This window comes from Oncorhynchus mykiss, chromosome 25 (assembly GCF_057628025.1).
Source record: "Oncorhynchus mykiss isolate SJ-2025 chromosome 25, ASM5762802v1, whole genome shotgun sequence".
Classification (NCBI taxonomy): Eukaryota; Metazoa; Chordata; class Actinopteri; order Salmoniformes; family Salmonidae; genus Oncorhynchus; species Oncorhynchus mykiss.
This window is the reverse complement of record NC_143046.1, coordinates 86890001-86911718: the sequence shown is the minus strand read 5'-3', so window position 1 is coordinate 86911718 and position 21718 is coordinate 86890001. Positions and strand designations below refer to the sequence as shown.

General features: G+C 45.7%; 1 protein-coding gene across 4 annotated transcripts in view; it reads left to right on the top strand.

Annotated features, from left to right (window-relative positions):
- The window catches only part of LOC110504261 (uncharacterized), a 63757-nt gene that overhangs the window by 17087 nt on the left and 24952 nt on the right, over positions 1 to 21718 (top strand). For 2 of the 4 annotated variants that reach the window (XM_090221339.1, XM_090221342.1), the window contains exons 1-2: positions 8143 to 8283; positions 19438 to 19545. In XM_090221339.1, coding sequence (XP_090077465.1) covers positions 8223 to 8283; positions 19438 to 19545 — 169 coding nt within the window. In that variant the 5' untranslated portion in view covers positions 8143 to 8222. Of the gene's footprint in view, positions 1 to 8142; positions 8284 to 19437; positions 19546 to 21718 lie in introns of those variants that run through there. The other 2 variants (XM_090221341.1, XM_090221343.1) reach the window with 1 other exon arrangement.

Here is a 21718-nt window from a genome sequence, read left to right as displayed (position 1 = left end):
ACCATATTTAGCTAAAGGAAATCCAGGTTAGCAGGCAATATTAACCAGGTGAAATTGTGTCACTTCTCTTGCGTTCATTGCACGCAGAGTCAATGTATATGCAACAGTTTGGGCCGCCTAATTTGCCAGAATTTTACGTAATTATGACATAACATTGAAGGTTGTGCAATGTAACAGCAATATTTAGACTTATGGATGCCACCCGTTAGATAAAATACGGAACGGGTCCGTATTTCACTGAAAGAATAAACGTCTTGTTTTCGAGATGATAGTTTCCGGATTCTACCATATTAATGACCTAAGGCTCATATTTATGTGTGTTATTATTTTATAATAGTCTATGATTTGATAGAGCAGTCTGACTGAGCGGTGGTAGGCACCAGTGTAACAGTATAACTTTAGACCGTCCCCTCACCCATACCCGGGCGCAAACCGGGGACCCTCTGCACACATCAACAACAGTCACCCACGAAGCATCGTTACCCATCGCTCCACAAAAGCCGCGGCCCTTGCAGAGCAAGGGGAACTACTACTTCAAGGTCTCAGAGCAAGGGGAACTACTACTTCAAGGTTGCAGAGCAAGGGGAACTACTACTTCAAGGTCTCAGAGCAAGGGGAACTACAGTGCCTTGCGAAAGTCTTCGGCCCCCTTGAACTTTGCGACCTTTTGCCACATTTCAGGCTTCAAACATAAAGATATAAAACTGTATGTTTTTGTGAAGAATCAACAACAAGTGGGACACAATCATGAAGTGGAACGAATTTTATTGGATATTTCAAACTTTTTTAACAAATCAAAAACTGAAAAATTGGGCGTGCAAAATTATTCAGCCCCCTTAAGTTAATACTTTGTAGCGCCACCTTTTGCTGCGATTACAGCTGTAAGTCGCTTGGGGTATGTCTCTATCAGTTTTGCACATCGAGAGACTGACATTTTTTCCCATTCCTCCTTGCAAAACAGCTCGAGCTCAGTGAGGTTGGATGGAGAGCATTTGTGAACAGCAGTTTTCAGTTCTTTCCACAGATTCTCGATTGGATTCAGGTCTGGACTTTGACTTGGCCATTCTAACACCTGGATATGTTTATTTTTGAACCATTCCATTGTAGATTTAGCTTTATGTTTTGGATCATTGTCTTGTTGGAAGACAAATCTCCGTCCCAGTCTCAGGTCTTTTGCAGACTCCATCAGGTTTTCTTCCAGAATGGTCCTGTATTTGGCTCCATCCATCTTCCCATCAATTTTAACCATCTTCCCTGTCCCTGCTGAAGAAAAGCAGGCCCAAACCATGATGCTGCCACCACCATGTTTGACAGTGGGGATGGTGTGTTCAGCTGTGTTGCTTTTACGCCAAACATAACGTTTTGCATTGTTGCCAAAAAGTTCAATTTTGGTTTAATCTGACCAGAGCACCTTCTTCCACATGTTTGGTGTGTCTCCCAGGTGGCTTGTGGCAAACTTTAAACGACACTTTTTATGGATATCTTAAAGAAATGGCTTTCTTCTTGCCACTCTTCCATAAAGGCCAGATTTGTGCAATATACGACTGATTGTTGTCCTATGGACAGATTCTCCCACCTCAGCTGTAGATCTCTGCAGTTCATCCAGAGTGATCATGGGCCTCTTGGCTGCATCTCTGATCAGTCTTCTCCTTGTATGAGCTGAAAGTTTAGAGGGACGGCCAGGTCTTGGTAGATTTGCAGTGGTCTGATACTCCTTCCATTTCAATATTATCGCTTGCACAGTGCTCCTTGGGATGTTTAAAGCTTGGGAAATATTTTTGGTATCGAAATCCGGCTTTAAACTTCTTCACAACAGTATCTCGGACCTGCCTGGTGTGTTCCTTGTTCTTCCTGATGCTCTCTGCGCTTTTAACGGACCTCTGAGACTATCACAGTGCAGGTGCATTTATACGGAGACTTGATTACACACAGGTGGATTGTATTTATCATCATTAGTGATTTAGGTAAACATTGGATCATTCAGAGATCCTCACTGAACTTCTGGAGAGAGTTTGCTGCACTGAAAGTAAAGTGGCTGAATAATTTTGCACGCCCAATTTTTCTTTTTTTGATTTGTTAAAAAAGTTTGAAATATCCAATAAATGTCGTTCCACTTCATGATTGTGTCCCACTTGTTGTTGATTCTTCACAAAAAAATACAGTTTTATATCTTTATGTTTGAAGCCTGAAATGTGGCAAAAGGTCTCAAAGTTCAAGGGGGCCGAATACTTTCGCAAGGCACTGTACTACTTCAAGGTCTCAGAGCATGGGGAACTACTACTTCAAGGTCTCAGAGCAAGAACGCTTTTTTACGTGCCACATATTGCACTTTTACTTTCTTCTCCAACACTTTGTTTTTGCATTATTTAAACCAAATTGAACATGTTTCATTTTATTTGAAGCTAAATTGATTTTATTTATGCATTATATTAAGTTAAAATAAGTGTTCATTCAGTATTGTTGTAATTGTCATTATTACAAATACATTTATATATATATATTCTATTTTAAAATCGGCCGATTAATCGGTATCAGCTTTTTTTTTTTGGTCCTCCAATAATCGGTATCGGCGTTGAAAAATCATAATCGGTCGACCTCTAGTATCTAGTCAAACACAATTTTCTCCAGAAGTTTACTAAGGGTTGGTAACAAGCTGATTGGTCGGCTATTTGAGCCAGTAAAGGGGGCTTTACTATTCTTGGGTAGTGGAATGATTTTAGCTTCCCTCCAGGCCCGAGGGAACACACTTTCTAGTAGGTTTACATTGAAGATGTGACAAATAAGAGTGGCAATTGTTACGGTTTTCTTCCGGTGAAAGAGAGGCGGACCAAAACGCAGCGTGGTTATTCATAAACGTCTTTAATGAAAGATGAAAATACAAACAACTTACAAAAACAATAAATGTAACGTGAAAACCTACAACAGTCCTAACTGGTGCAAAACACAGAGACAGGAACAATCACCCACGAAATACTCAAAGAATATGGCTGCCTAAATATGGTTCCCAATCAGAGACAACGATAAACACCTGCCTCTGATTGAGAACCAATCTAGGCAACCATAGACTTACCTAGACTACTATACTAAACACAACCCCATCAATCTACAAAACCCCTAGACAAGACAAACACATAATTCACCCATGTCACACCCTGGCCTGACCAAAATAATAAAGAAAACACAAAATACTAAGGCCAGGGCGTGACAGCAATATTGTCCTATATCATCCTCAGTAATTTTGCATCCAGATTGTCAGACCCCAGTGGCTTGTCATTGTTGATAGACAACAATCATTTTTCCACCTCTTCCATACTGACTTTACGGAAGTCAAAAGAACAATTGATAAATACTTATTTTCCTCCATAATTTGCAAATAAATAAATTAAAAATCCTACAATGTGATTTTCTGAGTTTTTTTCCCTAATTTTGTCTGTCATAGTTGAAGTGTACCTATGATGAAAATCCCAGGCCTCTCTCATCTTTTTAAGTGGGAGAACTTGCACAATTGGTGGCTGACTAAATACTTTTTGCCCCACTGTACTTGGATGTGTAGTGTCAGAATTTGTTTCTGACGTTTGCTTGTCTTGCCAAAGAAAAAGTCGTTAAAGTAGTTGGCAATATCAGTGGGCTTTGTGGTGAATGAGCCATCTGATTCAATGAATGATGAAACCGAGTTGGCTAGTACTGACTAGCACTTGGTGGTCTATAGTGGCTTCCCACAAGAATGGGCTTTCGATGAGACAGATTAACCTATACCCATATTACTTCAACAACATTTAACATTTTACCATCTCTAAGCCTTACAGGAATGTGGACCTATGGCACTCCTACGGCACTAATAATGATGATGCTACTGACGCTAACTCCTATGACACTAATAATGATGATGCTACTGATGCTAACCCCTATGACAACAATAATGATGATTCTACTGATCCTAATTCCTATGGCACTAATAATAAGGAAGCAAACGATGCTAACTCCTATGGCTCTAATAATGATGATGTTACTGATGCTAACTCCTATGACACTAATAATTATGATGTTTCTGGTGCCAACTCCTATGACACCAATAATGATGATTCTGCTGATGCTAACTCCTATGGCACTAATAATAAGGATGCTAATGATGCTAACTCCTATGGCACTAATAATGAGGATGCTACAGATGTTAACTCCTATGGCACTAACAATGATATTGCTAATGATGCTAACTCCTATGGCACTAACAATGAGGATGCTAATGATGCTAACTCCTATGGCACTAATAATGATGATGCTACTGATGCTAACTCCCATGGCACTATTAATGATGATGCTAATGATGCTAACTGCTACGGCACTAATAATGATGACGCTACTGATGCTAACTCCTATGGCACTAATAATGATGATGCTACTGATGCTAACTCCTATGGCACTAATAATGATGATGCTAATGATGCTAACTCCTACGGCACTAATAATGATGACGCTACTGATGCTAACTCCTTTGGCACTAATAGTGATGATGCTACTGATGCTAGTAATGAAGTTGATATTAATGCTACCGTTTTGTCTTCATTGATGTCGCTACTAGTGATAAAGCTACTGATAACTACACTGTCATAATATAACATTTTATTGTAGATTATTTCATGCGTGACATTTCTGCAGTTTCTGTAATAAAAATGACATTAGCCCTGTCCCAGTCAGTGAACATATTTATAACATGATTAAAACTGGTGTCCTAGTTACACTACTGTAACTGGCACAAGCTTGGCTGGAGGTGTGTGTCTGTGCGTGTGTGCGGGTGTGTGTGCATGTGCATGTGCGTGTGCGTGTGCGTGTGCGTGTGCGTATAATGCAGTATCTTAGGATGACCTTGATCACTGGAGCCCTACACACAAAACAAACAAAAAAACATACTGGACTCCTGCCAACACTCTGCAGTGTGTGTGTGTGTGTGTGTGTACACATACATGTGCTTCCGAACATGTGTGTTTGTGTGTTTGTGTGTGTGTGTGTTGGTGCGTGCGTGTGTGTGTGTGTGTGTGGTCTGAGCAGAACCAAAAAGGTTTCTTTCTACACCACTTGCCAGATGTCCCTACCAGGACTGTTACTGTGGCAGATTCAGATCTGTCTCTATCTGCTCTGTGTGTGTGTGTGTGTGTTTGGGGTGCAGGGCAGGTGGGTGCGGGTGGGTGTGTGGGGGGGTTGGCATGGTCTCTATGGTGATGAGACAAGCTGCCGGTTTGGATGAAACATCCATCACTGGGAGGGATGGGCATTGTGGAGTTTCACTATTATGGGTGAGGAGTGGGAGGTAGAATGGGTGGGGAGGGTAGAATGGGTGGGGAGAGGGAGAGGGAGGGTAGAATGGGTGGGGAGAGGGAGAGGGAGGGTAGAATGGGTGGGGAGAGGGAGAGGGAGGGTAGAATGGGTGGGGAGAGGGAGAGGGAGGGTAGAATGGGTGGGGAGAGGGAGAGGGAGGGTATAATGGGTGGGGAGAGGGAGAGGGAGGGTAGAATGGGTGGGGAGAGGGAGAGGGAGAGGGAGGGTAGAATGGGTGGGGAGAGGGAGAGGGAGGGTAGAATGGGTGGGGAGAGGGAGAGGGAGGGTAGAATGGGTGGGGAGAGGGAGGATAGAATGGGTGGGGAGAGGGAGAGGGAGGGTAGAATGGGTGGGGAGAGGGAGAGGGAGGATATAATGGGTGGGGAAAGGGAGAGGGAGGGTAGAATGGGTGGGGAGAGGGAGAGGGAGGGTAGAATGGGTGGGGAGAGGGAGAGGGAGGGTAGAATGGGTGGGGAGAGGGAGGATAGAATGGGTTAGGAGAGGGAGGGAAGAATGAGTGGGGAGAGGAAGGGTAGAATGGGTGGGGAGAGGGAGAGGGAGGGTAGAATGGGTGGGGAGAGGGAGAGGGAGGGTAGAATGGGTGGGGAGAGGGAGATGGAGGGTAGAATGGGTGGGGAGAGGGAGAGGGAGGGTAGAATGGGTGGGGAGAGGGAGAGGGAGGGTAGAATGGGTGGGGAGAGGGAGAGGGAGGGTAGAATGGGTGGGGAGAGGGAGGATAGAATGGGTTAGGAGAGGGAGGGTAGAATGGGTGGGGAGAGGAAGGGTAGACTGGGTGGGGAGAGGGAGAGGGAGGGTAGAATGGGTGGGGTAGAATTGGTGGGGAGAGGGAGAGGGAGGATAGAATGGGTGGGGAGAGGGAGAGGGAGGGTAGATTGGGTAGGGAGAGGGAGGGTAGAATGGGTGGGGAGAGGGAGAGGGAGGGTAGAATGGGTGGGGAGAGGGAGAGGGAGGGTAGAATGGGTGGGGAGAGGGAGAGGGAGGGTAGAATGGGTGGGGAGAGGGAGAGGGAGGGTAGAATGGGTAGGGAGAGGGAGGGTAGAATGGGTGGGGAGAGGGAGGATAGAATGGGTGGGGAGAGGGAGAGGGAGGGTAGAATGGGTGCGGGGAGGGAGAGGGAGGGTAGAATGGGTGGGGAGAGGGAGAGGGAGGGTAGAATGGGTGGGGAGAGGGAGAGGGAGGGTAGAATGGGTGGGGAGAGGGAGGATAGAATGGGTGGGGAGAGGGAGGGTAGAATGGGTGGGGAGAGGGAGGGTAGAATGGGTGGGGAGAGGGAGGGTAGAATGGGTGGGGAGAGGGAGGGTAGAATGATGGGGAGAGGGAGGGTAGAATGGGTGGGGAGAGGGAGGGTAGAATGGGTGGGGAGAGGGAGGGTAGAATGGGTGGGGAGGGGGAGGGTAGAATGGGTGGGGAGAGGGAGGGGAGAGGGAGGGTAGAATGGGTGGGGAGAGGGAGGGCAGAATGGGTGGGGAGAGGGAGGGTAGAATGGGTGGGGAGAGGGAGAGGGAGGGTAGAATGGGTGGGGTAAAATTTCTTGGGGAGCGGGAGATGGAGGATAGAATGGGTGGGGAGAGGGAGAGGGAGGGTAGATTGGGTGCGGGGAGGGAGAGGGAGGGTAGAATGGGTGGGGAGAGGGAGAGGGAGGGTAGAATGGGTGCGGGGAGGGAGAGGGAGGGTAGAATGGGTGCGGGGAGGGAGAGGGAGGGTAGAATGGGTGGGGAGAGGGAGGGTAGAATGGGTGTGGGGAGGGAGAGGGAGGGTAGAATGGGTGGGGAGAGGGAGGGTAGAATGGGTGGGGAGAGGGAGGATAGAATGGGTGGGGAGAGGGAGGATAGAATGGGTTAGGAGAGGGAGGGTAGAATGGGTGGGGAGAGGGAGGATAGAATGGGTTAGGAGAGGGAGGGTAGAATGGGTGGGGAGAGGGAGGATAGAATGGGTGGGGAGAGGGAGGATAGAATGGGTTGGGAGAGGGAGGGTAGAATGGGTTAGGAGAGGGAGGGTAGAATGGGTGGGGAGAGGGAGGGTAGAATGGGTGGGGAGAGGGAGGGCAGAATGGGTGGGGAGATGGAGGGTAGAATGGGTGGGGAGAGGGAGGGTAGAATGGGTGGGGAGAGGAAGGGTAGAATGGGTGGGGAGAGGGAGATGGAGGGTAGAATGGGTGGGGAGATGGAGGGTAGAATGGGTGGGGAGAGGGAGAGGAAGGGTAGAATGGGTGGGGAAAAGGAAAAGGAAGGCAGGGGGAAGGAGTGGAGGAGAAGAGAGGGAGCTTTAATATGCATATTAATATGAGTAGTAGATTGTCTATAAAACTAATTTTCAAAAACACCTAGTTTATAACTGCTGTACTCCACTATGACACAAAAGGTGCGTCTGGAAGGGGCGAAGTTGTCTGCATTTCTCACTGAAAGCAGATAGGGGGAAGGAGGAGGAGGGAGGGAGGGACGGACGGACGGACGGACGGAGGGAGGGAGTGAGGGAGGGACGGACGGAGGGAGTGAGGGAGGGAGGGAGGGAGGGACTGAGGGAGGGAGGGAGGGAGGGAGGGAGGGAGGGACGGACTGACGGAGGGAGGGAGGGAGGGAGGGAGGGAGGGAGGGACGGACGGAGGGAGGGAGGGAGGGAGGGAGGGAGGGAGGGAGGGAGGGAGGGACGGACTGACTGAGGGAGGGAGGGAGAGAGGGAGGGAGTGAGGAAGGGACAGAGGGAGGAGAAGAGTGGTGCAGTGTGAGTCGCGTGGCAGTGCTTTACCTCGATTTCTTCACAGCACATCCTCCTCTCCTCCTCCTCCTCCTTTTTTTCCTTGACACTCCTCTTAATAGAGGAGCGACCGGGAGTCGTTTATATCCATCGCTGGAGTGGGATAACACACACATCACACCTCAGCCTCAGTCATGGTGTTCATCAGCTTGGCTCTCAAATCTGTCCTGAAGTACTTCAACAGGAACAACAGCGGTAAGACACTGTGTGACTATTCTGTGACAGGGGTGTGTTAGGGGTTTGTCTCTGTGAGCAGGCAGATCGCTCAAGAGTGACTTCGACATTGGACGTCTATCCATGTCCTGAGGACGTCAGGTAACGCCTTCTAGACTGGCCACTAGAAAACTTGGGTTGTAAATCCCCAAGTAGCTCACACAGTCTCACCAGATCAGAATTTGACATTCTTCCATTTTTTTCTCAAACGTCATATTTCGAAGTTCGTTTTTAAATGTTTAAGGTTTAGGCATTAACTCCGGATGATTAAGGTTTGGGATTGGCTTAAAACAAAAACATCAAAAACATCTTTCTACCGCTGGGTTCAAACATGACACCCTTCATCTCAGAATGGTTAAGGTAAAGGTTACGTACGGTTTTGAATAGGCTTTAAAACTCATCTCTAAAAACAAACGCTCTATCTCTGTGTTCAGTGGCAGTGCTAACTGATGCCCCTAGTGTCCGGTTTCCACGATGGACGTCGCACATGGATGGACGTCGAAATTTGACTTGTATCACTGGTGTCCTGGCTGGTTGACTGTTTGATCTCAGTGTTAGTCATTTGTATGTATTTATTTATTTGGATGTTTCCTATCCCAAAACGTTAACCCTTCGTAATGAGTTCCTAAACGTAATATTTTACCCCACCAAAAACCTTAACCTTCTAAATGTGACGTTTGGAGCAACTTTTGAAAATGTGACGTTTAAATGTATGTGGATCAACATCTGCAGTGAGACTGTGAGACCTAATTAGTGTGAGACTGTGAGACCTAATTAGTGTGAGACTGTGAGACCTAATTAGTGTGAGACTGTGAGACCTAATTAGTGTGAGACTGTGATGAGATGAGAACATGTGTGTGAGGAGGGAGTGAGATATGTCTGAATTACTCAACTTCAGATTCAGAGGCTTGTGTAGGGAGTGACCTCGATGGTCCAGGGGAGCTCCAGGACAACATGCAAAGAAGATGCTGGAGACGCGTGTGTCTGTTTGTGTGTGTGTGTGTTTGTTTGTTTGTTTTGTGTGAGTGTGAGAGAGTGTGTGTGCATGCGTCCATGTGTGTGTGTGTGTGTGTGTGCATGCGTACGTGTGTGTGTGTGTGTGCATGCGTACGTGTGTGTGTGTGCATGCGTACATGTGTGAATACAGGCACGTGTGTGTATGTGAATGAAGCTGTATGCACACGTCCCCAACACTCAGTGCAGTGTTTCTCCCAGGTCACCTTGACTAGTGCTGAGAGGAGAGGGTGAAACAGAAGTGTGTGTGTGTGTGTTAGAGGTGTTTCATTCTAAGGAGGTTGGTTTCACATGCCAGGCCATGGATATATTACGCAGCCAGCCCACCTCCCCTCCCTCCCTCCCCAACCAGGTCCCCTCTCCTCCCCCCCTTCCTAAATCCCTCCCTCCCTCCCCAGCCAGGTCCCCTCTCCTCCCTCCCATTCCTCAATCCCTTCTCTCCCTCCCCAGCCAGGTCCCCTCCCCTCCCTCCCATTCCTCAATCCCTTCTCTCCCTCCCCAGCCAGGTCCCCTCCCCTCCCTCCCATTCCTAAATCCCTGCCTCCCTCCCCAGCCAGGTCCCCTCGCCCCCCCCCTCCCCCCTTCCTAAATCCCTCCCTCCCTCCCCAGCCAGGTCACCTCCCCTCCCTCCCATTCCTCAATCCCTCCCTCTGCAGTGGTCACCTCCCTCCCTCCCTCCCTCCTTCCCAAGCCAGGTCCCTCCCTCCCCAGCCAGGTCATCTCCTCTCCCTCCCCTTCTTCCCTCCTCTTCCTCCCTCTATACCTCCCCTTCCTCCCTCCCTCCCTCCCCTTCCTCCTTAGCCATGTCACCCTCCCCTTCCTTCCTTCCTCCCTCCCTCCCTCCCCTTCCTCCCTCCCTCCCTCCCTCCCTCCCCTTCCTCCCTCCCTCCCTCCCCTTCCTCCTCCCTCCCTCCCTCCCCTTCCTCCTCCCTCCCTCCCCTTCCTCCCTCCCTACCTCCCCTTCCTCCCTCTCCTCCCTCCCTCCCTCCCCTTCCTCCCTCCCTCCCCTTCCTCCCTCCCCTTCCTCCCTAGCCATGTCACCCTCCCCTCCCTCCCCTTCCTCCCTAGCCATGTCCCTCTATCCCCTCCTTCCCCTGGGGTCCAAACACATTAAGACACTTACATCACACATAAAACAAAATAAAAAATAGTACATCATGTAACATTGTTACACCCACTAAACATACAGTGGGGAGAACAAGTATTTGATGCACTGCCGATTTTGCAGGTTTTCCTACTTACAAAGCATGTAGAGGTCTGTAATTTTTTATCATAGGTACACTTCAACTGTGAGAGACGGAATCTAAAACAAAAATCCAGAAAATCACATTGTATGATTTTTAAGTAATTCATTTTCATTTTATTGCATGACATAAGTATTTGATCACCTACCAACAAGTAAGAATTCCGGCTCTCACAGACCTGTTAGTTTTTCTTTAAGAAGCCCTCCTGTTCTCCACTCATTACCTGTATTAACTGCACCTGTTTGAACTCGTTACCTGTATAAAAGACACCTGTCCACACACTCAATCAAACAGACTCCAACCTCTCCACAATGGCCAAGACCAGAGAGCTGTGTAAGGACATCAGGGATAAAATTGTAGACCTGCACAAGGCTGGGATGGGCTACAGGACAATAGTCAAGCAGCATGGTGAGAAGGCAACAACTATTGGCGCAATTATTAGAAAATGGAAGAAGTTCAAGATGACGGTCAATCACCCATTGTCTGGGGCTCCATGCAAGATCTCACCTCGTGGGGCATCAATGATCATGAGGAAGGTGAGGGATCAGCCCAGAACTACATAGCAGGACCTGGTCAATGACCTGAAGAGAGCTGGGACCACAGTCTCAAAGAAAACCATTAGTAACACACTACGCCGTCATAGATTAAAATCCTGCAGCACACGCAAGGTCCCCCTTCTCAAGCCAGCGCATGTCCAAGTTTGCCAATGTCCATCTGGATGATCCAGAGGAGGAATGGGAGAAAGTCATGTGGTCTGATGAGACAGAAATAGAGCTTTTTGGTCTAAACTCGACTCGCCTTGTTTGGAGGAAGAAGAAGGATGAGTACAACCCCAAGAACACCATCCCAACCGTGAAGCATGGAGGTGGAAACATCATTCTTTGGGGACAGGACGACTGCACCGTATTGAGGGGAGGATGGGCCATGAATCGCGAGATCTTGGCCAACAACCTCCTTCCCTCAGTAAGAGCATTGAAGATGGGTCGTGGGTGGGTCTTCCAGCATGACAACGACACGAAACACACAGCCAGGGCAACTAAGGAGTGGCTCCGTAAGAAGCATCTCAAGGTCCTGGAGTGGCCTAGCCAGTCTCCAGACCTGAACCCAATAGAACATTTTTGGAGGGAGCTGAAAGTTCGTATTGCCCAGCGGATCTAGAGAAGGTCTGTATGGAGGAGTGGGCCAAAATCCCTGCTGCAGTGTTTTATTTTACCTTTATTTAACTAGGCAAGTCAGTACAAAACCTAGGAGGCTCATGGTTCTCACAAATTCTTTTTTTCAATGACGGCCTAGAAACAGTGGATTAACTGCCTTGTTCAGGGGCAGAACGACAGATTTGTACCTTGTCAGCTTGGGGATTTGAACTTGCAACCTTTCGGTTACTAGTCCAACGCTCTAACCACTAGGCTACCCTACCCTGCAAACCTGGTCAAGAACTAGAGGAAACGTATGATCTCTGTAATTGCAAACAAAGGTTTCTGTACCAAATATTAAGATCTGATTTTCTGATGTATCAAATACTTACAGTATGTCATGCAATAAAATGCCAATTAATTATACAATGTGAATTTCTGGATTTCAGTCTCTCACAGTTGAAGTGTACCTATGACAAAAATTACAGACCTCTACATGCTTTGTAAGTAGGAAAACCTGCAAAATCGGCAGTGTATCAAATACTTGTTCTCCCCACTGTATATGTAACAGTCTTCTTGCGTTGTGAACAATCATCGACACGGACTCCAACCGGTCATGGAGATTTATTCTGATAGGAACAGAATTGCACGCCATGCAATGCACAGCTCACCATCCAACTCTGCACTCATACAACATACACAACCCCCCCACCAGACACAGTAAGTTACTAGCTAGCGTTAGCTGGAATTCTCTTCAACAAAATGCACAACAAATATGCACAAAAAAAGCGCTGCATCTGATGTGTGATGTTCTAACAACATTTGAAAACAAAATGTCTATACATTTTCCATTTAAATCATCACTTGGGAGTATAAAAATCACTTTTGACGTACGGTGCTTTGCAACCAATAACTTACCGCTGGTTTGGTGCTTGTTCACTGGGAGGATTCTAACTGAAACATGTGTGTGTGTGTGTGTGTTCTAGTGTGTGTGTGTTCTAGTGTGTGTGTGTGTGTGTGTGTGTTCTAGTGTGTGTGTGTTCTAGTGTGTGTGTGTTCTAGTGTGTGTGTGTGTGTGTTCTAGTGTGTGTGTGTTCTAATGTGTGTGTGTTCTAGTGTGTGTGTGTGTGTGTGTGTGTATGCGTGTGTCTGTACCTGTGTGTGAGTCAGTGGAGGCTCCTCAGAGGAGGAATGGGAGGACCATCTTCCTCAGTGAATTTCATAAAAATGTAAATGGTGAAACACTTAAAAAGTAGTTATTTATTTATTTTTAGATAAAACTATACTAAATATAATCACGTCACCAAAACTATTTTGCAAAGGTCTACAGGAGCCTCAACAGCACTCTGTAGGGGAGCACCATGGTGTAGCCGGAGGACAGCTAGTTTCCATCCTCCAATGTCCTCTGGGTACATTGACTCCAATACAAACCCTAGGAGGCTCATGGTTCTCACCCCTTTCCATAGACTTACACAGTAATTATGACAACTTATCGAGGACATCCTCCAACCTATCAGAGCTATTGCAGCATGAACTGACATGTTGTCCACCCAATCAAAGGATCAGAGAATTAATCTAGTACTGAAAGCATAAGCTACAGATAGCTAGCACTGCTGTGCATAAAATGTAGTGAGTAGTTGACTCAAAGAGAGAGAAAGACAATAGTTGAACAGTTTTAAACAAACTAATTTCTTCTGAAATGAAAGATAATTTTTTTTTACTTTCAGTTTCATTTACTTAGCTAGCAAATGCAGCCAGCAAGTTTAGCCTACTGAAACACCCTGCTCAATCAGAGGGATGCTATGTTAGCTAGCCCAGCTGGCTATGACTAAACTACACAACACTGGAACTCTTCCAAGTCAAGGTAAGCTTTAGGTATTATTATTATTATTATATTATATTATATATATATATATATATATATATATATTATTATATAGTATTACTCATTTATTGCCACCGGGGCCCGCCCCTGTAACTGCTTTCTGACTGTACACTGTGACGTACTGCATGATTGTAGCAGGTTTACTAACAGTTTAGTTCTATTAGCTATGTTGACTATGATGTTACTTTAGCTAACATGGTGACAACGATGTAGGCTGTGTGTAACAGTTTAGTTCTATTAGCTATGTTGACTATGATGTTACTTTAGCTAACATGGTGACAACGATGTAGGCTGTGTGTAACAGTTTAGTTCTATTAGCTATGTTGACTATGATGTTACTTTAGCTAACATAGTGACAACGATGTAGGCTGTGTGTAACAGTTTAGTTCTATTAGCTATGTTGACTATGATGTTACTTTAGCTAACATGGTGACAACGATGTAGGCTGTGTGTAACAGTTTAGTTCTATTAGCTATGTTAACTATGAAGTTACTTTAGCTAACATGGTGACAACGATGTAGGCTGTGTGTAACAGTTTAGTTCTATTAGCTATGTTGACTATGATGTTACTTTAGCTAACATGGTGACAACGATGTAGGCTGTGTGTAACAGTTTAGTTCTATTAGCTATGTTGACTATGATGTTACTTTAGCTAACATGGTGACAACGATGTAGGCTGTGTGTAACAGTTTAGTTCTATTAGCTATGTTGACTATGATGTTACTTTAGCTAACATGGTGACAACGATGTAGGCTGTGTGTAACAGTTTGGCTTGGAATGTTTTTTTTTCTCACCTGGTCAGCTGATGTGTTGTGTATTGTAATTCCTAAGCGAAGGAAAGATAGAGAGACAGCAAGAGAGAGAGAGAGACAGCAAGAGAGAGAGAGACAGCAAGAGAGAGAGAGACAGCAAGAGAGAGAGAGAGAGACAGCAAGAGAGAGAGAGAGACAGCAAGAGAGAGAGAGAGACAGCAAGAGAGAGAGAGACAGCAAGAGAGAGAGACGGCAAGGAAAGATAGAGAGAGAGAGAGCAAGAAAAGAGAGAGATAGACAGCAGGGAAAGAGACAGACAGCAAGGAAAGAGAGAGAGAGACGGCAAGAGGTGAAAGTAGGAGAGTGCATAACGTAGATGCCAGAAGGAATGCAACGTGACTGCTATGAAAGTGAACTGTGTTCACGTGGGATCAGGGGTGTATTCATTCAGTCGGATTCTGTTGTAAAAACGTTTCTTAAACGTAAGCAAACGGAAACAGGGGATAAACATACCTGAATTTGTCCAAAATTAACTCTGTTTTGCAACTGCTGGACTAAAGATTACACCCACTATCAGCTACATGCAGGCAACAGTGTGCAAGGCGGTATTGGATGTCATTGTCTGTCACCTAAAATGTGTCTCTCGACCTGTGTGCACCTACAGTACGTTGCAAGCTTTCATTCATACGCTATGTTGTAGCAACGTAGAGAAATTAGAGTATCATGCAGCAGCCTAAACGTATCACTGTTACATTGAACCAGGGCGAATGGAACATGAATGACAGTCATCCAATATGCTGTATTAGAAATAAGGCCGTGCTCAGGAAAACAAAATCCTCCTGGATCTGAAACGGCACTGGTCTGTCTCTTCATAGTCCCCGCTGTTCCCATGAGGTGTAATTTTATCTGTTTTTTTATTATCAAATTTTACAGCTTGCATCAGTTACCTGATGTGGAATAGAGTTCCATGTAGTCATGGCTCTATGTAGTACTGTGAGCCTCCCATCGTCTGTTCTGGACTTGGGGACTGTGAAAAGACCTTCTGGTGGCATGTCTTGCGGGGTATGCATGGGTGTCTGAGCTGTGTGCTAGTCGTTTAAACAGACACCTCGGTGCTTTCAACGTGTCAACACTTCTTACAAGAACAGGTGGTGATGAAGTCAATCTCTCCACTTTGAGCCAGGAGAGATTTACATGCATATTATTAATATTAGCTCTCTGTGTATACTTCGCTACACTCGAATCAACATCTTCTAACGATGTGTATGTGACCAATAAATGTTGATTTGATTTGATTTAAGGGCCAGCTGTGCTGCTCTGTTCTGAGCCAAATGTAGGTCCCTCTTTTCTGGCGCCTGATCACACAATTGAACAGTAGTCCAGGAACGACAAAACTAGGGCCTGTAGGACCTGCCTCGTTGATAGTGTTGTTAAGAAGGTAGAAACTAGGACCTGTAGGACCTGCCTCGTTGATAGTGCTGTTAAGAAGGTAGAAACTAGGACCTGTAGGACCTGCCTTGTTGATAGTGTTGTTAAGAAGGTAGAAACTAGGGCCTGTAGGACCTGCCTTGTTGATAGTGTTGTTAAGAAGGTAGAAACTAGGACCTGCAGGACCTGCCTTGTTGATAGTGCTGTTAAGAAGGTAGAAACTAGGACCTGTAGGACCTGCCTTGTTGATAGTGTTGTTAAGAAGGTAGAAACTAGGGCCTGCAGGACCTGCCTTGTTGATAGTGTTGTTAAGAAGGTAGAAACTAGGGCCTGTAGGACTTGCCTTGTTGATAGTGCTGTTATTAAGAAGATAGAAACTAGGGCCTGTAGGACTTGCCTTGTTGATAGTGCTGTTAAGAAGGTAGCAACTAGGGCCTGTAGGACTTGCCTTGTTGATAGTGTTGTTAAGAAGGTAGAAACTAGGGCCTGTAGGACCTGCCTTGTTGATAGTGTTGTTAAGAAGGTAGAAACTAGGGCCTGTAGGACCTGCCTTGTTGATAGTGTTGTTAAGAAGGTAGAAACTAGGGCCTGTAGGACCTGCCTTGTTGATAGTGTTGTTAAGAAGGTAGAAACTAGGGCCTGTAGGAACTGCCTTGTTGATAGTGTTGTTAAAAAGGTAGAAAATAGGACCTGCAGGACCTGCCTTGTTGATAGTGCTGTTAAGAAGGTAGAAACTAGGGCCTGTAGGACTTGCCTTGTTGATAGTGTTGTTAAGAAGGTAGAAACTAGGACCTGCAGGACCTGCCTTGTTGATAGTGTTGTTAAGAAGGTAGAAACTAGGACCTGCAGGACCTGCCTTGTTGATAGTGCTGTTAAGAAGGTAGAAACTAGGGCCTGTAGGACTTGCCTTGTTGATAGTGTTGTTAAGAAGGTAGAAACTAGGACCTGCAGGACCTGCCTTGTTGATAGTGTTGTTAAGAAGGTAGAAACTAGGACCTGCAGGACCTGCCTTGTTGATAGTGCTGTTAAGAAGGTAGAAACTAGGGCCTGTAGGACCTGCCTTGTTGATAGTGTTGTTAAGAAGGTAGAAACTAGGGCCTGTAGGACCTGCCTTGTTGATAGTGTTGTTAACAAGGTAGGTAGAGTGGCGCTTTATAATGGACAGACTTCTCCCCATCTTAGCTACTGTTGTATCAACATGTTTTGACCAAGACAGTTTACAATCCAGGGTTACTCTAAGCAGTTTAGTCTCCTCAACTTGCTCAATTTCCACATTATTTACTACAAGATTTAATTGAGATTTAGGGTTTAGTGAATGAGGGTTTAGGGTTTAGTGAATGAGAGTTTAGGGTTTAGTGAATGAGGGTTTAGGGTTTAGTGAATTTTGTCGCACTATCAACGGTTTAGGGTTTAGTGAATGAGGTTTTAGGGTTTAGTGAATGAGGGTTTAGGGATAAGTGAATGAGGGGTTTAGGATTTAGTGAATGAGGTTTTAGGGTTTAGTGAATGAGGGGTTTAGGGTTTAGTGAATGAGGTTTTAGGGTTTAGTGAATGAGGGTTTAGGGATAAGTGAATGAGGGGTTTAGGGTTTAGTGAATGAGGGTTTAGGGTTTAGTGAATGAGGTTTTAGGGTTTAGTGAATGAGGCTTTAGGGATAAGTGAATGAAGTTTTAGGGTTTAGTGAATGAGTAGTTTAGGGTTTAGTGAATGAGGTTTTAGGGTTTAGTGAATGAGGGTTTAGGGATAAGTGAATGAGGGGTTTAGGGTTTAGTGAATGAGGGTTTAGGGTTTAGTGAATGAGGTTTTAGGGTTTAGTGAATGAGGGTTTAGGGATAAGTGAATGAGGGGTTTAGGATTTAGTGAATGAGGTTTTAGGGTTTAGTGAATGAGGGGTTTAGGGTTTAGTGAATGAGGGTTTAGGGATAAGTGAATGAGGGGTTTAGGATTTAGTGAATGAGGTTTTAGTTGTTAGTGAATGAGGGGTTTAGGGTTTAGTGAATGAGGTTTTAGGGTTTAGTGAATGAGGGTTTAGGGATAAGTGAATGAGGGGTTTAGGGTTTAGTGAATGAGGGTTTAGGGATAAGTGAATGAGGGTTTAGGGATAAGTGAATGAGGGGTTTAGGGTTTAGTGAATGAGGGGTTTAGGATTTAGTGAATGAGGGGTTTAGGGTTTAGTGAATGATTTGTCCTAAACACGATGCTTTTAGATTTATAAATATTTACGACCAGCTGTTTCCTTGCCATCCATTCTGAAACTAACAGCAGCTCTTTGTTAATAAGTGCTGCAGTGATTTCAGTCGCCGTAGTGATGATGGGTGATGTGTATAGTGTTGAGTCATCAGCACACACAGACACACTGGCTTTACGTGAGACTGCTTGTTGATTTTACAGGGGTAGATAATAGACCAATGGATATTTAGGCTGTATTATCCCCTCTGTTCCCTTTCACTCTACTGTGGTCACACACACACACACACACACACACACACACACACACACACACACACACACACACACACACACACACAATGGTACTATTTGTAATTTGGGAGGAAATCTGTGTGTTTGTGTGTATGTTTTCCTGTGTCCATGTTGTAATGAATGGAAATAAACATCTCTCTTTCTCTCTTTTTTCCATCTGTCTCCTTCTACCTCTCTGTCTCTCTCTACCTTTCTGTCTCCCTCTACATCTCTGTCTCCCTCTCTGTCTCCTTCTACATCTCTGTCTCTCTCTACCTCTCTGTCTCTCTCTACCTCTCTGTCTCCTTCTACCTCTCTGTCTCTCTCTACCTCTCTGTCTCCTTCTACCTCTCTGTCGCTCTCTCCCTCTCTGTCTCCTTCTACCTCTCTGTCGCTCTCTCCCTCTCTGTCTCCTTCTACCTCTCTGTCTCCTTCTACCTCTCTGTCTCCTTCTACCTCTCTGTCTCCTTCTACCTCTCTGTCTCCTTCTACCTCTCTGTCTCCGTCTACCTCTCTGTCTCCGTCTACCTCTCTGTCTCTCTCCACCTCTCTGTCTCTCTCTACCTCTCTGTCTCTCTCTACCTCTCTGTCTCCTTCTACCTCTCTGTCTCTCTCCCCTTTCTGTCTCCCTCTACCTCTCTGTCTCTCTCTCTGCCTCTCTGTCTCCCTCTACCTCTCTGTCTCTCTCTACCTCTCTGTCTCCTTCTACCTCTCTGTCTCTCTCATGCTCTCTGTCTCCTTCTACCTCTCTGTCTCTCTCTACCTCTCTGTCTCCTACCTCTCTGTCTTTCTCTCCCTTTCTGTCTCCCTCTACCTGTCTGTCTCCTTCTACCTCTCTGTCTCTCTCTCCCTTTCTGTCTCCCTCTACCTCTCTGTCTCTCTCTCCCTTTCTGTCTCCCTCTACCTCTATCTCTCTGTCTCCTTCTACCTCTCTCTCTCTCTACCTCTCTGTCTCCTTCTACCTATCTGTCTCGCTCACGCTCTCTGTCTCCTTCTACCTCTCTGTCCGTCTCTACCTCTCTGTCTCCTTCTACCTCTCTGTCTCTCTCTCCCTTTCTGTCTCCCTCTACCTCTCTGTCTCCTTCTACCTCTCTGTCTCCCTCTACCTCTCTGTCTCTCTCTCCCTTTCTGTCTCCTTCTACCTCTCTGTCTCTCTCTACCTCTCTGTCTCCTTCTACCTCTCTGTCTCTTTCTTTCTCTCTCTCTGTTTCTCTCTCTAGCTGTCAGACTGGACGAGGACAAAAAGTGGTCGGTACACTACACTTCCCAGAAGCCTCAGCAGGAGACACGGCCCTCTTGTGTGGATGACCGCCGCACCGTACTCAGAGGTAAGAGTTCAGGGGTCATGGGTCAGGGGTCAGGGAGGAGGGGTCATGTTAGAGGTGATAGGTGAGGGATCTATCTAAATACCTCACTACCCACTGGTCACAGAAGTCAGTTTAACGTCTAATTTATATACAGTCATTGCCAAAAGATTTCGAGAATGACACAAATATACATTTTCACAAAATCTGCTGCCTCAGTTTGTATGATGCCAATTTACATATACTCCAGAATGTTCTGAAGAGTGATCAGATGAATTGCAATTAATTGCAAAGTCCCTCTTTGCCATGCAAATGAACTGAATCCCCAAAAAACATTTCCACCTCATTCCAGCCCTGCCACAAAAGGTCCAGCTGATATTATGTCAGTGATTATCTCGTTAACACAGGTGTGAGTGTTGACGAGGACAAGGCTGGAGATCACTCTGTCATGCTGATTGAGTTTGAATAACAGACTGAAAGCTTCAAAAGGACGGTGGTGCTTGGAATCATTGTTCTTCCTCTGTCAACCATGGTTACCTGCAAGGAAACACGTGCCGTCATCATTGCTTTGCACAAAATGGGCTTCACAGGCAAGGATATTGCTGCCAGTAAGATTGCACCAAAATCAACCATTTATCGGATCATCAAAAACTTTAAGGAGAGCGGTTCAATTGTTGTGATGAAGGCTTCAGGGCGCCCAAGAAAGTCCAGCAAGCGCCAGGACCGTCTCCTAAAGTTGATTCAGCTGCGGGATCGGGGCATCACCAGTACAGAGCTTGCTCAGGAATGGCAGCAGGTAGGTGTGAGTGCATCTGCACGCACAGTGAGGCGAAGACAAAGGAGGATGGCCTGGTGTCAAGAAGGGCAGCAAAGAAGCCACTTCTCTCCCGGAAAAACATCAGGGTCAGACTGATATTCTGCAAAAGGTACAGGGATTGGACTGCTGAGGACTGGGGTAAAGTCATTTTCTCTGATGAATCCCCTTTCCGATTGTTTGGGACATCCGGAAAAAAGCTTGTCCGGAGAAAACAAGGTGAGCACTACCATCAGTCCTGTGTCATGCCAACAGTAAAGCATCCTGAGACCATTCATGTGTGGGGTTGCTTCTCAGCCAAGGGAGTGGGCTCACTCACAATTTTGCCTAAGAACACAGCCATGAATAAAGAATGGTACCAACACATCCTCCGACAGCAACTTCTCCCAGCCATCCAGGAACAGTTTGGTGACGAACAATGCCTTTTCCAGCATGATGGAGCACCTTGCCATAAGGCAAAAGTGATAACTAAGTGGCTCGGGGAACAAAACATAGATATTTTGGGTCCATGGCCAGGAAACTACCCAGACCTTAATCCCATTGAGAACTTGTGGTCAATCCTCAAGAGGCGGGGGGACAAACAAAAACCCACACATTTTGACAAACTCCAAGCATTGATTATGCAAGAATGGGCTGCCATCAGTCAGGATGTGGCCCAGAAGTTAATTGACAGCATGCCAGGGTGGATTGCAGAGGTCTTGAAAAAGAAGGGTCAACACTGCAAATATTGTCCCTTTGCATCAACTTCATGTAATTGTCAATAAAAGCCTTTGACACTTGTAATTATACTTAAAAAATATCTAAAAAATATCTAAAGACACTGAGGCAGCAAACCTTGTGAAAATTCATATTTGTGTCTTTCTCAAAACCTTTGGCCACGACTGTAAATATATATGTAAATTCAAACAGCAAATGTTATCCATCTCATTGGATTTAGGTTAGAAAGATCCAAATCCCTTTACTTTTGTTTTTCATATTGAATCAACATCATCACATTGAAAGTTTTTTTGTATGTTGTTGAAATGACGCAGAACCAACGTTGTTTCAACGTTTAGACTGGTGATAGAAAACGTGTTGTTAAGTCCCTCTGTCTGGCTAGCCAATCAGATGGTTTTAAATCTCAGAGGGGGAGTGAAGGAGGTCATTCTTCAGGAAGGAAATGGAATTAGACGTAGCTGTAGTTTATTTATATAGAGGACTAATTAGAGATGAATCTGTTTCTATCTAGCTCATCTGGCTAGACTCTTTCAGTATGAACACACAGATAGGGAACACATTTATCTGACTTTTTCCTTGTACAGACAAACAGATGCGTTGCTTACAAATAAAGTTGATATGCGGAAATAATATAATATATAAAATAAATATGAAACATGTAGCTGT